The sequence below is a fragment of the Anolis sagrei genome, chromosome 3 (genome assembly GCF_037176765.1).
Source record: "Anolis sagrei isolate rAnoSag1 chromosome 3, rAnoSag1.mat, whole genome shotgun sequence".
NCBI lineage: Eukaryota > Metazoa > Chordata > Lepidosauria > Squamata > Dactyloidae > Anolis > Anolis sagrei.
Genome location: NC_090023.1, coordinates 271278635 through 271296305, shown reverse-complemented (window position 1 = coordinate 271296305; position 17671 = coordinate 271278635). Strand labels below are relative to the sequence as shown.

Below are 17671 nucleotides of genomic sequence, written 5' to 3'. Positions count from 1 at the left end.
TTTAACCATTTTGGTTGCCCATCTCCAGACATCATCATCATCATTACCACCATCATCACTATCATCATCACCAGCATCACCACCATCATGACCACCACTACCATGATTATCATCTTCATCACCACCACCACCACCATCATAATCAACATCACAATCATCACCACCATTGTTATCATCACCACCACCACCGTCGTCATCAGCACCACCACCACCACCATTGTTGTCATTATCACTATAATCATCATCATCATCACTATCATCATCACCAGCACCACCACCATGATCATTATCTTCATCATCACCACCATCACCACCACCACCATCATCATAATCATCATCACAATCACCACCATTGTTATCATCACCACCACCGTCATCATCATCATCACCACCATCGTCATCACCACCACCATTGTTGTCATTACCACTATCATCATCATCATCATCATCATCATCACTATCATCATCACCAGCACCACCACCATGATCATCATCTTCATCATCACCACCACCATCATCATAATCATCATCACAATCACCACCGTAATCATCACCACCACCACCACCACCGTCATCATCACCACCACCACTGTCATCATCCCCACCACCATTGTTGTCATTATCACTATAATCATCATTATCATCATCACTATCATCATCACCAGCACCACCATCATGATCATTATCTTCATCATCACCACCACCACCACCGTCATCATAATCACCATGATAATCATCCTGACCACCATCACCACCATTGTTATCATCACCACCACCGTCATCATCACCATCACCACCATCATTGTTATCATCACCACCACCATCATCACTACCACCATTGTTGTCATTACCTCTATCATCATCATCGTCATCATCACTATCATCATCACCAGCACCACCACCATGACCACCACCACCATGATCATCATCTTCATCATCACCACCACCGTCATCATAATCATCATCACAATCACCATCGTAATCATCCTCACCACCATCACCACCATTGTTATCATCACCATCACCACCGTCATCATCACCATCACCACCATCATCATCACCACCACCATTGTTGTCATTACCACTATCATCATCATCATCTACATCATCACCATCAACACCACCACCATTGACGTCATCATCATGTTTCCAAGCCAGGTGTCACTCATCCTATATCTGTGCATTGCATTCCTTCTGTCTAATAACTGTACTTCTGTGCATTTCCCCCTGCTGCAATCCATTTTGTGAGCCTTGGCCCAGTCCTCTAATCCATTACGGTCATTTTGGATTCTGATCCTGTCCTCTGGGGGATGGGCTACCCCTCCTCATTTGGTCCGTCTACCTGTCTCTCAGTCTCTCTGTGGTTCATCAAGAGAAGGAGGAATCCTACAGGGTCGGAGAGTCCCATGATTGGTGATGAAGACAAATTGGCCTGTCAGTCCTTCTGGCTAATGACATGCCAGCCCGTTAATCTTGCGAGCTTCAGTTTCCATCTGTTTTCCTCAAGGCAGGACTTTAGTAGACAGCCCTGGCACCCGTCTAGACAGAGCAGGCTTGGAGGGAGGCATGGCGATGGAGACCTGTCACCAAGAAAGCGTCTTCGGTGCACAGCCTGCCCACTGAACACTCTGCACATCCCCTTTTGAGTTCTCTTCCTTGTCATGAGCCAGTACTCTAGGTTATTTGTCCATATCCATAGCTGCAGAAGATGCATTCTCTTTCTTTAGTGCAAGAGGAGATAAAGTGTCATAGAATCAAAGAGTTGGAAGAGACCTCATGGGCCATCATCCAGTCCAACCCCATTCTGCCAAGAAGCAGGAATATTGCATTCAAATCACCCCTGACAGATGGCCATCCCGCCTCTGTTTAAAAGCTTCCAAAGAAGGAGCCTCCACCACACTCCGGGGCAGAGAGTTCCACTGCTGAACGGCTCTCACAGTCAGGAAGTTCTTCCTCATGTTCAGATGGAATCTCCTCTCTTGTAGTTTGAAGCCATTGTTCCATTGCGTCCTAGTCTGCAAGGAAGCAGAAAACAAGCTTGCTCCCTCCTCCTCCCTGTGGCTTCCTCTCAGATATTTATACATGGTTATCATATCTCCTCTCAGCCTTCTCTTCTTCAGGCTAAACATGCCCAGGTCTTTAAGCCGCTCCTCATAGGGCTTGTTCTCCAGACCCTTGATCCTTTGAGTCGCCCTCCTCTGGACACATTCCAGCTTGTCAATATCTCTCTTCAATTGTGGTGCCCAGAATTGGACACAATATTCCAGGTGTGGTCTGACCAAGGCAGAATAGAGCATGGGGAGCATGACTTCCCTAGATCTAGACACTAGGCTCCTATTGATGCAGGCCAAAACCCCATTGGCTTTTTTTGCCGCCACATCACATGGTTGGCTCATGTTTAACTTGTTGTCCACAAGATCTTTTTCACAATGCCTGCTCTCGAGCCAGGCATTGTCCGCCATTCTGTATCTTTGCATTTCGTTTTTTCTGCCTAAATGGAGTATCTTGCATTTGTGTTTGGGCTTCAAAGACTGTTCAGAGATATCTGTCCTGCTCCTCCCCACCCCCCCCCCCCATGATCACAAAACACGTTTTTTTTTTAAGCATTGGGACACACAAATGAAAAGAATCCTGGTCAATGGAATGGATGACCTGCCTTGAAGGATCATTGACCCTTCTTTTTCTGGAGGTCTTTAATTCAAGTTTAGATGGGCACCTCTTAGGTTGATTTAGCCCTGCACTACTGTAGGGAGTGGCACTAAATGGCCCCTGGGGGCTTGTTAAGGTACCTGAAGAGGAAAGGAAGGGAATGGCCACCGACCCTAAACTTAGGTTAGATTGTTGAAAGCTTTCACAGCTGGAGCCACTGCAGTATTGTGTGATTTCCAAAACAATCGCCTGACTGGGCTCTGCAGGCTAATGGTTATTCTCCTATTTTATTTATCGTGTCATCAGCAACCATTGTATTACAATTCCAACAGAGCAAAACAAACACAGAGATTAAAAAGAAAAAGAAAAAAAAAGAAAGAAAAAAACCCACACAGATTTTGTAAATTTGGTATTTGGTTAAATGTCCTTTGACCAGTATCTGGCCACTTGGAGTGCCTCTGGGGTTGCCGCAAGAAGGTCCTCCATCGTGCATGTGGCAGGGCTCAGGGTGCATTGCAGCAGGTGGTCAGTGGTTTGCTCTTCTCCGCACTCGCATGCCGAGGATTCCACCCTGTAGCCCCATTTCTTAAGATTGGCTCTGCATCTCGTGGGGCCACAGCGCAGTCTGTTCAGCACCTTCCAAGTCGCCCAGTCCTCTGTGTGCCCAGGGGGGAGTCTCTCATCTGGTATCACCCACGGATTGAGGTTCTGGGTTTGAGCCTGCCACTTTTGGACTCTCGCTTGCTGAGGTGTTCCAACAAGTGTCTCTGTAGATCTAAGAAAACTATTTCTTGATTTAAGTCGTTGACGTGGTGGCTGATACCCAAACAGGGGATGAGCTGGAGATGTCTCTGCCTTGGTCCTTTCACTATTGGCTGCTTCTTCCCGGTGGATGTCAGGTGGTGCAATACCGGCTAAGCAGTGTAATTTCTCCAGTGGTGTGGGTCGCAGACACCCCGTGATAATGCGGCATGTCTCATTAAGAGCCACATCCACTGTTTTAGTGTGATGAGATGTGTTCCACACTGGGCATGCATACTCAGCAGCAGAGTAGCATAGCGCAAGGGCAGATGTCTTCACTGTGTCTGGTTGTGATCCCCAGGTTGTGCCAGTCAGCTTTTGTATGATGTTGTTTCTAGCGCCCACTTTTTGTTTGATGTTCAGGCAGTGCTTCTTGTAGGTCAGAGCACGGTCCAGAGTGACTCCCAGGTATTTGGGTGCGCTGCAATGCTCCAGTGGGATTCCTTCCCAGGTAATCCTCAGAGCTCGGGATGCTTGTCTGTTCTTAAGGTGAAAGGCGCATGTCTGTGTTTTAGATGGATTAGGGATCAGATGGTTTTCCCTGTAATAGGCAGTAAGAGCACCTAGAGCTTCGGAGAGCTTCTGTTCTACCGTCTCAAAGCTCCCTGCTTGAGCAGTAATGGAACGATCGTCAGCATAGATGAAGCTCTCTGTCCCTTCTGGCAGTGGCTGGTCATTTGTGTAGATGTTGAACATGGATGGAGCAAGCACGCTCCCCTGAGGCAGGCCGTTCTTCTGTTTCCGCCATCTGCTTCTCTGGCCCTGGAACTCAACAAAAAAGCTCCTGTTTTGTAGCAGGTTTCCTATGAGGCGGGTGAGGTGGTCGTCCTTTGTGATATTATACATTTTTCTCAGGAGACGGTGGTTCACAGTCTCATAGGCTGCTGACAGGTCTATGAAGACAGCTCCTGTGATCTGCTGCCTTTCAAAGCCATCTTCTATGTGCTGGGTCAGGTTCAGCACTTGCGATGTGCAGCTTTTGCCTTTTCTGAAGCCTGCAGACAGCGGAAAAGCGGCAAGACCAAGAACAAGCCACAGGAAGAAAACCAAAGATCCACCTAGGGCAAGTGTTCTTACCATACATCAAGGGAACCTTCTGGTCACTTCTCTCCAAAGCTCTAGGTCAGTGTTTCTCAACCTGGGGGTCGGGACCCCTGGAGGGGTTGCAAAGGGGTGTCAGAGGGGTCGGCAAAGACCATCGGAAAACACAGCATTTTCTGTTGGTCATGGGGGTTCTGTTTGGGAAGTTTGGCCCAATTCTATCATTGGTGGGGTTCAGAAGACATTTTAGTTCTTGGTGTTAACCTATAAAGCCCTAAACGACTCCGGCCCTGTGTTTACCTCTCCCCTATGAACTATCAAGATTATGCAAACTGAAATTAAATCCAGACAAGACAGAGGTACTCCTGGTCAGTCGCAAGGCCGAACGGGGTATAGGGTTACAGCCTGTGCTGGATGGGGTCGCACTCCCCTTGAAGGCGCAGGTTCGCAGCTTGGGTGTGATCCTGGATTCATCGTTGAGCCTGGATCCCCAGGTTTCAGCGGTGACCAGGGGAGCATTTGCACAGCTTAGGCTCGTGCGCCAGCTGCGCCCGTACCTTGGGAAGTCTGACTTGGCCACGGTGGTACACGCTCTGGTCACATCCTGCCTTGACTACTGCAACGCTCTCTACGTGGGGCTGCCCTTAAAGACGGCCCGGAAGCTTCAGCTAGTCCAGCGCGCAGCAGCCATGTTACTAACAGGAGCGGGACGCAGGGAGCATACAACGCCCTTGCTGTTCCAGCTCCACTGGCTGCCGATCTGCTACCGGGCCCAATTCAAGGTGCTGGTGCTATCCTACAAAGCCCTAAACGGTTCCGGCCCAAAATACCTTTCGGACCGCATCTCGGCCTATGAGCCCACGAGGACCTTGAGATCGTCTGGGGAGGCCCTTCTCTCGATCCCGCCTGCCTCACAGGCACGGCTGGCGGGGACGAGGGATAGGGCCTTCTCAGTGGTGGCCCCCTGGCTGTGGAACACCCTCCCTGTTGACATCAGACAGGCGCCCTCCCTTATGTCCTTCCGGAAGAGCCTGAAGACATGGCTATTCGAGAAGGCATTCAACTAAAGGCTACAGTAACTGGAAATGACAACTGGAACGGAATATTGACTATGAGATTGGTTATGATTCTATGATAAGATGAAGCGGATTACTTTAGTGTAATTTAAATGATAATGTATTAGTGATATGTTGTATTGTCGTTGTAGCTGATTGTATAATATGCTTTTATATGTTGTACACCGCCGCGAGTCGCCCTAGGGCTGAGAGCGGCGGTTAACAAATGCACCAAATAAATAAATAAATAAATAAATAAATAAAGATTATTAAGATCGTCTGGAGAGGCCCTGCTCTCGGCCCCACCGGCCTCGCAAGCGCGTCTGGTGGGGACGAGAGACTGGTCCCACTTTCAAGGCCAGAAACCATGCAAATGCAGAGGAGAAGCATCATTTCCATATTCCCTATCCATATGAGACACTGCCCAACCCCATTTTGCATTGGCTTTTACCAGAGCCTGCTCAAGACCATGTTTCATTAAGCTAGTAGTCAGCGCTTATGCAAGCCTTCTTCCCCTTTCACAGTGTGCAGATGGGCACAATCCTCCCTTTCATGGGTCTGGCGTGAGGAGGGCACAATCGCCAGCTTCCGGGAAGGCAGCACGGGGTTCAATATTGTCTCCCATGTTGTTTAACATCTACATGAAGCCGCTGGGCGAGATCATCCGGAGTTTCGGATTGCGATGTCATCTGTATGCAGATGATGTTCAACTCTGTCACTCCTTCCCACCTGCTACTAAGGAGGCTGTCGAGGTCCTGAACCGGTGCCTGGCCGCTGTGACGGTCTGGATGGGGGCGAACAAATTGAAATTGAATCCAGACAAGACAGAGGCACTCCTGGTTAGTCGCAAGGCCGAACAGGGTATAGGGTCACAGCCTGTGTTAGACGGGGTCGCACTCCCCCTGAAGACGCAGGTTCGCAGTTTGGGAGTGATCCTGGACTCATCGCTGAGCCTGGAAACCCAGGTTTCGGCGGTGACCAGGGGAGCATTCGCACAGTTAAAACTCGTGCGCCAACTGCGCCCGTACCTTGGGAAGTCTGACTTGGCCACGGTAGTCCACGCTCTGGTTACATCCCGTCTTGATTACTGCAACGCTCTCTACGTGGGGTTGCCTTTGAAGACGGCCCGGAAGCTCCAATTAGTCCAACGGGTGGCAGCCATGATACTAACAGGAGCGGGGCGCAGGGAGCACACAACTCCTCTGCTGCACCAGCTCCACTGGCTGCCGATCTGCTACCGGGCTTAATTCAAAGTGCTGGCGTTGGCCTTTAAAGCCCTAAACGGTTCTGGCCCAACTTATCTATCCGAACGTATCTCAGCCTATCAGCCCACCAGGACCCTAAGATCTTCTGGAGAGTCCCTGCTCTCTATCCCGCCGGCTTCACAAGTGCGGCTGGTGGGAACGAGAGACAGGGCCTTCTCTGTGGTGGCCCCTCGGCTTTGGAACACCCTCCCTATAGAGGTACGATCAGCCTCCTCGCTGATGGTGTTTCGGAAGAGACTGAAGACATGGATGTTTGAACAAGCATTTGGCTAATCCGGTGCGATGAAGTTCATGATCAAGGACTGGCAATCACAGACAACGAAATTGGATTATGATTTTAATTAAGAGATGCTTTGGTCTGTATTGGTGGCCCAATACTGTGTATTGTATATGTACTTGTGTTTTATATTTTTAATCTGAATATTGTTGTTTTTAAATGTTGTAAACCGCAATGAGTCGCCGATTTAGGCTGAGATATTAGCTGTCACGATCCAGAGGTGCAGAAATGCCCAACATGCGGTATACAAGTGTACTAATAAATAAATGCGGTATACAAGTGTACTAATAAATAAATAAATAAATAAAATTTCCCTATTCCCTATCCATATGAGACACTGCCCAACCCCATTTTGCATTGGCTTTTACCAGAGCCTGCTCAAGACCATGTTTCATTAAGCTAGTCAGGGCTTATGCAAGCCTTCTTCCCCTTTCACAGTGTGCAGATGGGCACAATCCTCCCTTTCATGGGTCTGGCGGGAGGAGGGCACAATCGCCAGCTTCCGGGAAGGCAGCATGTTCCCTACCAGTCCGGAGACGCAGCAGACGGATTCGGAACTTGCTGTCTCTTTGGCAAATGCATTACGGCACCTCCGTTCTGCATCAGACAAAACTTCAAGCTCTTATAGACGGGAAGGATCTTTTGAGTTATCTCTTACAAAGTGGAATCCAGCTGAGGGTCAACATGGTTCCATCCTTCATGCTTTTACTTTCCCAGAAAGATTCACGCTACAAAGCTGAACAGAGGAACATTCGCCATCCCAATCATTCAATGTCTGGAAGAATTCTACCACTTCAGCATCACGTGGTTTCATAGAGGGCAGACGGAAGCTGAAGAGAATCCACAAGAGCAATGGATTTAGGTTGCAAGAAAAGAGATTCTGCGCAAACGTTAGGAGGCTCTTCAATGGGGGAATGACTGTCTTGTTTTCATTATTTATTTATTTATTTATTTATTTATTTAGAGCTTTTATAACCCGGGTCTTCTCAACCTCTGAAGAGGGACTCAGGCCGGTTCACAGCAGGAAATTCATACACAAATAGAATAAAAACATAACAACATCGTAATACATTAATACAAATACATTAAAATACAGATCATTGTTGTTGTTCATTCGTTCAGTCGTCTCCGACTCTTCGTGACCTCATGGACCAGCCCACGCCAGAGCTCCCTGTCGGCCGTTACCACCCCCAGCTCCCTCAAGGTCAGTCCAGTCACTTCAAGGATGCCATCCATCCATCTTGCCCTTGGTCGACCCCTCTTCCTTTTGCCTTCCACTTTCCCCAGCATCATTGTCTTCTCTAGGCTTTCCTGTCTCCTCATGATGTGGCCAAAGTACTTCAACTTTGTCTCTAGTATCTTTCCCTCCAGTGAGCAGTCGGGCTTTCTTTCCTGGAGGATGGACTGGTTGGATCTTCTCGCAGTCCAAGGCACTCTCAGCACTTTCCTCCAACACCACAGCTCAAAAGCATCGATCTTCCTTCGCTCAGCCTTCCCTAAGGTCCAGCTCTCACATCCGTAGGTGACTACAGGGAAGACCATGGCTTTGACTAGGCAATGGATCTTGGTTGCCAGTCTGATGTCTCTACTCTTGACTATTTTATCGAGACTGGACATTGCTCTCCTCCCAAGAAGTAAGCGTCTTCTGATTTCCTGGCCACAGTCTGCATCTGCAGTAATCTTTGCACCTAGAAATACAAACCCTGTCACAGCCTCCACGGTTTCTCCCTCTATATTCCAGTTGTCAATCATTCTTGTTGCCATAATCTTGGTTTTTTTGACGTTTAGCTGCAACCCGGCTTTTGCGCTTTCTTCTTTCACCTTGATTAGAAGGCTCCTCCGCTCCTCCTCGCTTTCGGCCATCAGAGTGGTGTCATCTGCATATCTGAGGTTGTTAATGTTTCTTCCAGCAATTTTCACCCCAGCTTTGCATTCATCCAGCCCCGCACAGATCATACAATTACATAAAGCCAGCTCAGCTCGTCAGAGTAAAATCACAAATCCATCACCATCCGCCAGTGTGGTCAGCAGTTATCAGTAATCATTCTGCAAATGCTATATTCCAAAGCCAAGATTTTAAAAGCTTTCTGAAAGTCAGGAGGGAAGGGGCAGATTTAACCTCCAGCGGGAGAGAGTTCCAGAGCCGAGGTGCCACCACCGAGAAGGCTCTGTCCCTCATCCCCACCAGACGCTATTGCGAGGGTGGTAGGACTGAGAGCAGGGCCCCTCCAGAAGATCTTAACAACCTTGATGGTTCATAGGGGAGAATCTGTTCAGACAGGTAAACTGGGCCAGAGTTGTTTAGGGATTTATAGATCAGCACCAGCACTTTGAATTGTGCTCGGAAGCGAATTGGTAGCCACTGGAGCTGACGCAGCAGAGGAGTAATATGCTCCTTGTACCCCACTCCTGTTAGTAGTCTGACTGCCGCTCGTTGGACTAGTTGAAGCTTTACCACCATGGCCAAGTCTGACTTCCCAAGGTACGGGTGCAGCTGGTGCACAAGTTTTAATTGTGCAAAAGCTCCCCTGACCACCACCGAGACCTGGGGATGGAAAAGGTTTTTGAAAAGAGGCTGGTGAAGTCGAGTGAAGGGAGACTTCCCAGTCCCTGTGGGGTGAGCCAGGTCATCTGACATCCTTTTGACACATCACTTATTTCCTAACAGAGCTCAAAGCAACATAATCTCCAAACAATCACAACAGATAAGCAAATTCCCCCAGTATAGTACAGTACATATGGTTCAGCCCACATCCTGGATTGACTTAAATGTGTATTAATGTGCTCATACCATCTGACAACCCTGGAAGCAAGATCTGACAAATTAAAGCAGTTTGATGCCACATGAATTGCCTTGTTCAATGCTATGGAATGTCAAAAGACCTTGCAAAACTACAACTCTCATGATTCCACTGTCATAAATGACTTTTCAATGACTTTGAAGCATAGGTTCTTTTTATTGCAATTTCCAGTGTGAGAAGGTATATTAGATTACAGAAAAACATTTAAACAAAGAATGACATTTGACATACAGACATACAGAATCTTTGCAACTACATTGGATTTACAATTACATTGGTTAACAAACAAACAGGGGGAATTACATTTTCACTCAACATTCACTACATGTACACACATTCATCCACATGCATACGAAAGCTCAGTGGCACAACCTGGGGATCACAATCAGACACAGTGAAGACATCTGCCCTTGCACTATGCTACTCTGCTGCTGAGTACGCATGCCCAGCATGGAACACATCTCACCACGCTAAAACAGTGAGTGTGGCTCTTAGTAAGACATACCACATTATCACGGGGTGTCTGCGCCCTACACCACTGGAGAAATTACACTGCTTAGCCGGTATTGCACCACCTGACATCCGCCGGGAAGTAGCAGCCAATAGTGAAAGGACCAAGGCAGAGACATCTCCAGCTCATCCCTTGTTTGGGTATCAGCCAGCATATCCATGACTTAAATTAAGAAATAGTTTTCTAAGATCTACAGAGACACTCGCTGGAACACCCCAGCAAGCGAGAGTCCAAAAGTGGCAGGCTCAAACCCAGAACCTCAACCCATGGCTGATACCAAATGAGAGACTCCCTCCTGGGCACACAGAGGACTGGGCGACTTGGAAGGCGCTGAACAGACTGCGCTCTGGCACCACGAGATGCCGAGCCAACTTCAAGAAATGGGGACACAAAGTGGAATCCATGACATGCGAGTGCGGAGAAGAGCAAACCACTGACCACCTGCTGCAATGCAACCTGAGCCCAGCCACATGCACAAGGGAGGACCTTCTTGCAGCAACACCAGAGGCACTCCAAGTGGCCAGATACTACTCAAAAGACATTTTATCAACTACCAAACTTGCAAATTTTGTGTTTTGTCTATCTGTCTGTCTGTTTGTTTGTTTGTTTGTTTGTTTTGTTCTGTTAGAAATGTAATACAATTGACTGGTTGCCCTGACACAACAAATAAACCCACATGCATCCAAAATATTATCATATCCTTACACATATCCATACACAGCACTGGGACATGACAAGGCATAAAACCTAGGATGCGTCTACGCTGTTGAATTAAAGCAGTTCGATGCCACATTAATTGCCATTTCAATGCTATGAGATCCTGGGAATAGTGTGCCATCAGTTATCTTTGGCAGAGATGTCGAAGGACCTTGTAAAACTACAACTCCCATGATTCCTTAGCTCTGGGCCATGACTGGCCAAGTGGTATCAAACTGCATTAATTCAACAGTGTGGATGCATTTCAGGTGCCAGGTGGACCATGAGTCTTGACTCCTGTGCAACACTATAAACATCCTAGAAATTGGGTTGTTGTAGGTTTTTGGGGCTGTATGGCCATGTTCTAACATGGCCACACAGCCCCAAAAACCTACAACAACCCATGAATAACTTCAAAAATACATCCTAGAAATTGTCCAAAGCAACAAAACAAATTATGCTTTTCAATACAAAAATATTTAAAACCTCAATGAGGGGCCCGGCCAATTGGGACAACAAGATGGTAGATCTGACATGGCATGAAGTAAGGTAAGGTAAAGTTTTTCCCCTGACATGAAGTCCAATCGTGTCCTACTCTGGGGTGGGAGGGGGTGCTCATCTCCATTTCTAACCTGAAGAGCCGGCGTTGTCCATAGACACCTCCAAAGTCATGTGGCCAGCATGTGACGGCGTGAGTGGCGCCACCTATATGTAGAACTGTAAGGTGAAGGATTTGAACTGCTGTATCATGCCTGATTTTGCCTTTTTACCCTGTAAATGTATAGTTGGATTGATTGGTTATTTATAGCTGTCAATCAATGTTGTTTGCACCAGTTGAATTGCTCCTCCTGCTCAATTGTTTGACCCCACCTCTTCCTAGAGAGCAGGACAGGGTTTCCTTTTCCATTCCACCATCAAACTTTCTATCAGATGGACGTGAGAGAGAGACTTGGCTCTGAAGCCCTTGATTAAGTTACCTCTCAGCACCAATTCTGATGTTCTTACCCTTGAGACTTATGCTTCATGTTCAGATCAACCTGGACGACGTTGAGAAGTCTCAAGTGCCTTCAAACCAGTTCTTTGGTATCAGAGGAAGGCTTTGTGCCTTCAAAATATAGGCCATTGGAATTGAGGTTGTGATTATTCCGATATTCACAGCCATTGAATATCGGAAAAGCTTCTCAGCTGCAAAACTCCTTGGACCCAAGACAACCAGAGACTATAATGTATATTTTCCTTTATCCCCTTGAAACTTCCAGCTTATTGCCTTAAAGGGATAACTCTCTGTGAACAATAAAACCTATTTTGAGTTATCTATAATGTTTTGGTCCTTGGGAGTTCCAGTTTTCCTAAAAGAGGGCAAGAAGCAATCCCCTGGGGGAAAGATGTCACGTCCATGCCTCTTTCACTAAGAGTTATAGCCCCCAGGTGCGACAGCACACAGCATGACTGCATGGAGCACCGTTACCTTCCCGCTGGAGCGGTACCTATTGATCTACTCACATTTGCATGTTTTCGAACTGCTAGGTTGGCAGAAGCTGGGGCTGACAGTGGAAGCTCACACCGCTCTCTGAGATTCGAACCTGTGACCTTTCAGCCAACAAGCTCAGCAGCTCAGCGCTTTAACCCACTGTGCCTCCGAGGCCTCCGATGGCATGATAGACTGGCTTTAACCCACTGCGGAGTTCCTATGGCATGAAAGACTATGCAATTTAATCCTGCATTATTGCGTTTACACCACCAGGTCTGGAAAAGATGCAGATGTTGGATTTTGGGGTACCACTACAGTCTTGGAGCATCACTTAGGAGAAGTTACAAAACAGAGGTCACATTGAGCGAAAGTTAGTGTCCTGAAATCGCCCTTCAAAAACAGCCTTTAGACAATATTGAAAGTAAAAGAAAAATGCTTTACTTCAGCAAACACAAAGGATAAGCAAAGACAATTGAAAAGTGCAAAAGAAAGCAAGGAAGTCTTAATCCAGACACAAATTTAAGTCTCTTACAAGGTCCTCAAAAGAAATACCAATCTTCCATCAGACAATGGGCAATGTACTAAGTCCACAAAACAGATTCCATAGGAGTGAAAACAGCAGAAATTAGGATCATTGTTACCAGCAAAAGCTGACTACTCCTTCCTCTGATTTATAGCCCTGAATTCCCCACTCAGGAGGAGGTAGGGTGTCTCCCAATTAGCTCAGCGTTTTTAGCAGCTATTCTAGCTGAACGCCGTCTGTGCTCTGTCTTTTTCTGTCTCTCTAGAAATGTGGGCACTTTCAAACCCTCATCGTCTGATTCTTCTTCTCCCTCCACATCCTGAGCATTTCCCTGCTCCCCTTCCTCTTCTGAAGATGAGGAATCCACAACAGTTAGAAAGCAACTGTTCTGTTGCACGCTGGGCCTGTAATAGCTGTACTTTTCTATAGTACGCATACTTTAAGCCCAATGGGAAGCCAGGGGGCCTCAAAGAGAGGTTCTCAGGGATTTTTCTGAAGTGATGGTCTTTAGAGTCTTTGATGATGCAACAAAGTCTTTCTTATGGAACAAACAACAAATCTTCAATGGTTCAAACAACACTTCGAGGCTTTCTTAGTCTAGTCCTCAATGGGCTGGTACCTGACTTTGAGTAACTGAACTTTCTCTGTAGGGAAAAAAAACCCTTTTAACCTCTCCCAGGCTGATTTCTATCTATGCCTCATTGATGTGGGACCTACTACCGATTCCAAGTGCGTCTGGGTATTGAGTAGACCTACCAGCCGAGGCTTGAAGATATTTCAGCTGGAGTTCTGTGGATCTGTAATGCTGTTCTCCCTTCGAGAATTCTTAGAAACTTCAGGGCTGTTCCCTCTGATGCTGTGATGCTGAGAGGCTGTGAGCTCTCAGCCAGAGCTTTTGGGACCTTTCTCCTGGAATTTCTGCTTCTGTATCCCCGGATGTTACTTTTTCCCTGGATAGTTATTGAGAAAGGAAGCTTTTCTACGGGACGAGCTGGTCTCCATCCTATAGCTTAGCTTCCTTGTGTGAGACTGCCCAAAAAATGGCTCCTTTCCCTCCCAGAGCCCTGAACAAGGGGACGGACGGACACCAAAGCTTAATTATGATGGACAGGTGGCCTGCCCTATGATTGCAAACAGATAACAGAAAGAAAATAAAGTTGGAGCTCCTGGTACAGCTGTACCAGCACAGCAACAAAAGCCTAAATAAACACCAGCATTGTGTCCTGGTTTGAGAACTGGATCCCCACTCAGCCATGGAGACTCCTTGGGTGATCTTGGAAGAATCTCACACTCTCAGCCCCAAAAAGTCCCATAAGTCAGAACCAACCTGAAGGACTAGAACCCAAAACAATGACGATCGGAAGGAATGTGATATCCTCTCCTGTGTATCCAGGTGGCTCAATGAAAAGCTAGCTCTTGTGTACATATTATGATTCTGTGGACTCTTTCTTCTCCGTAATACTCACCAGAGGCACTGGATAAGTCACTGGTGCAAAGCCAAAAGGTTACCAGCAAGAGGCAATGGAGCTTCATCCTGTGGGAAGAGAGAGGCAGAATGGTCATTCCAATGCCTTCATAGACAACATATCTCCGCCTATTCAATATAACAACAACAACAACAACAATGTTATTTATATTCTGCCCTATCTCCCCAAGGGGACTCAGGGTGGATCACAGTACCCATACACAAAAAACATCCAATGACATTTTGGATGAGACAAAGACAGATGGAACAGACAGGAGGTATTGTCGAAGGCTTTCATGGCTGGAATCACTGGGTTGTTGTAGGTTTTTTCGGGCTGTATGGCCATGGTCTAGAGGCATTCTCTCCTGGCGTTTCGCCTGCATCTATGGCAAGCATCCTCAGAGGTAGTGAGGTCTGTTGGAACTAGGAAAGTGGGTCTATATATCTGTGGATCACTCTCACAACCACCATGTCAGACTACACAGAGAAGCCATTGACATACACAAGCATGTGGACAATTTCAACAGAAAGGAAGAGACCATGAAAATGAACAAAATCTGGCTACCAGTATTAAAAAACTCTAAAATTACAACAGCACAACAACAGAGAGGAAACAAACAAGGACATCTAATCACTCTCAACAAAGGTTTGACCCAGGCTCTGTCAGACCATTATATGCTAATCAAGGTGGTCAGTTGAAACATTCACCCCTAGCTCCAGCAGACAAGAGTCCTTTGTCTCACCCTGGTCATTCCACAGATATATAAACCCTTTTTCCTAGTTCCAACAGACCTCATTACCTCAGAGGACGCTTGCCACAGATGCAGGCAAAACGTCAGGAGAGAATGCTTCTAGATCATGGCCATATAGCCCAAAAAAAAACCTACAACAACCCAGAAAGGAGGTATGTTGTGTCAACGTCCAGCTTTTTGGCGACTTGGAGGATGAGCTCGAATCCAGCCACAGTGTGTTGCTGTCGCTCCATCTTTTATGGCAAAGAACCATCACGACTTCCTCCTTTCTTTTCGTCACCGGGCATTTTCTGATCATTTTCTTTAAGAATTTCGTAAAATACCTCTCCCACTTGTTTTAGCAGTATCTAATTTTTCTACTTTGGCCACATCATGAGGAGACAGCAAAGCCTAGAGAAGACAATTATGCTGGGGAAAGTGGAACATAAAAGGAAGAGGGGCCGACCAAGGGCAAGATGGATGGATGGCATCCTTGAAGTGGTGACAGCTGACAGGGAGCTCTGGCGTGGGCTGGTCCATGAGATCACGAAGAGTTGGAGACGACTGAACGAATGAACAACAACAATTTCTCTACTTACAGCTCAAGCTGTTATTGAACTGCTTAGGTAAACAGTAAGCTGAGCCAACAGTCGGGAGTTCATGCCGACCCAGGGCTTCAAACTGGCAACTTTTTAGTTGGTAGATCTGATCATTGCTGGTGATTTACCAACTGTGCTAAAGCCCTGGACTTATTCAAAGCACGGAAAACACCAACATTTTACAACTTAAGCAAGACAGATAGGTTCCTCGCCCCATGCATTTCCAGAGTTTATCAAGAAGGAGTGACAGGGATGAAGATAAAGAGTGAGAAAAATTAACAAGAGATTGGCGTAGGCTTCCATGGCTGGAATCATTTGGTTGCTGTGAGTTTTTCAGGCTGTATGTCCATGTTCCAACAGCATTCTCTCCTGACGTTTCACAGTTATGAAGTAGCAACAAAAGTAATGATATGGTTGGGGGTCAACACAGCATGAGGAGCTGTATTAAGGGGTGGTGGCATTAGGGAGGTTGAGAAACACTGCCCTAAAACCATGTAGCATCTCTTGAACTATCCTTCAAAATGAGATCTTTCAGAGATGAGATCTAAGTCTACATACAGAAGTTATCCAGGTGTCATAAGCTCATATACATAGTCTTAAGGTCCTCTTATACACAGCATTTTTAATCATTTTGTGCATGAGACAAAGTTTGGGCACACAGAACCATCAGAAAGCAAAGGTACCCCACTCTCAGCCATCTATATATATATATAAATGTTATGTGCATAATTAGTACCTTAAAAACAAAAGAACCAATGAACGAAATCACACCAAATTTGGCAACAACGTCTCACAACACAAGGAGTGACCATCACTCAAAAAATTATGATTTTGTCATTTGGGAGTTGTAGTTACTGGGAATTATAGTTCACCTCCAATCAATGAGCATTCTGAACTCCAAAATGATGGAATTGAACCAAACTTGGCACACAAGACTCCCGTGACCAACAGAAAATACTGGAAGGGTTTGGTGGGCATTGACCTTGAGTTTGGGAGCTGCAGTTCATCTACATCCAAAGCACTGTGAACTCAAACAATTATGGATGTGGACCAAGCTTGGCACAAGCACTCAATATGCCCAAATATGAACACAGATGGAGTTTGGGGAAATTAGACCTTGACATTTGGGACTTGTAGTTACTGGGATTTATAGTTCACCTACAATCAAAGACCATTCTGAACCCCATGAACAAGAGAATTGGGGCAACGTTCCTACATAGAAGCCCAATGACCAACAGAAAATACTTAAGGCCATCGAGTTAAACTCCCTTCACCAGGGCAAGAATACATAATCAAAGCCCTCCTGACAAAGAGCCATCCAGCCATAGAGATAGATAGATAGATAGATAGATAGATAGATAGATAGATAGCCATCCAGCCATAGGTATAGATAGATAGATAGATAGATAGATAGATAGATAGATAGATAGATAGATAGACAGACAGACAGCCATCCGGCCATAGGTATAGATAGATAGATAGATAGATAGATAGATAGATAGATAGACAGATAGATAGCCATCCGGCCATAGGTATAGATAGATAGATAGATAGATAGATAGATAGATAGATAGATAGATAGACAGATAGCCATCCAGCCATAGGTATAGATAGATAGATAGATAGATAGATAGATAGATAGAGAGATAGACAGATAGATAGCCATCCAGCCATAGGTATAGATAGATAGATAGATAGATAGATAGATAGATAGATAGATAGATAGACAGACAGATAGACAGATAGATAGCCATCCAGCCATAGGTATAGATAGATAGATAGATAG

General features: G+C 46.2%; 1 protein-coding gene across 2 annotated transcripts in view; it reads right to left on the bottom strand.

Annotated features, from left to right (window-relative positions):
• Positions 1 to 17671, bottom strand: part of IL1RAP (interleukin 1 receptor accessory protein) — a 199930-nt gene that overhangs the window by 88922 nt on the left and 93337 nt on the right. For both annotated transcript variants that reach the window (XM_067466134.1, XM_067466135.1), the window contains exon 2: positions 14557 to 14624. In XM_067466134.1, coding sequence (XP_067322235.1) covers positions 14557 to 14623 — 67 coding nt within the window. In that variant the 5' untranslated portion in view covers position 14624. The remainder of the gene's footprint in view (positions 1 to 14556; positions 14625 to 17671) is intronic.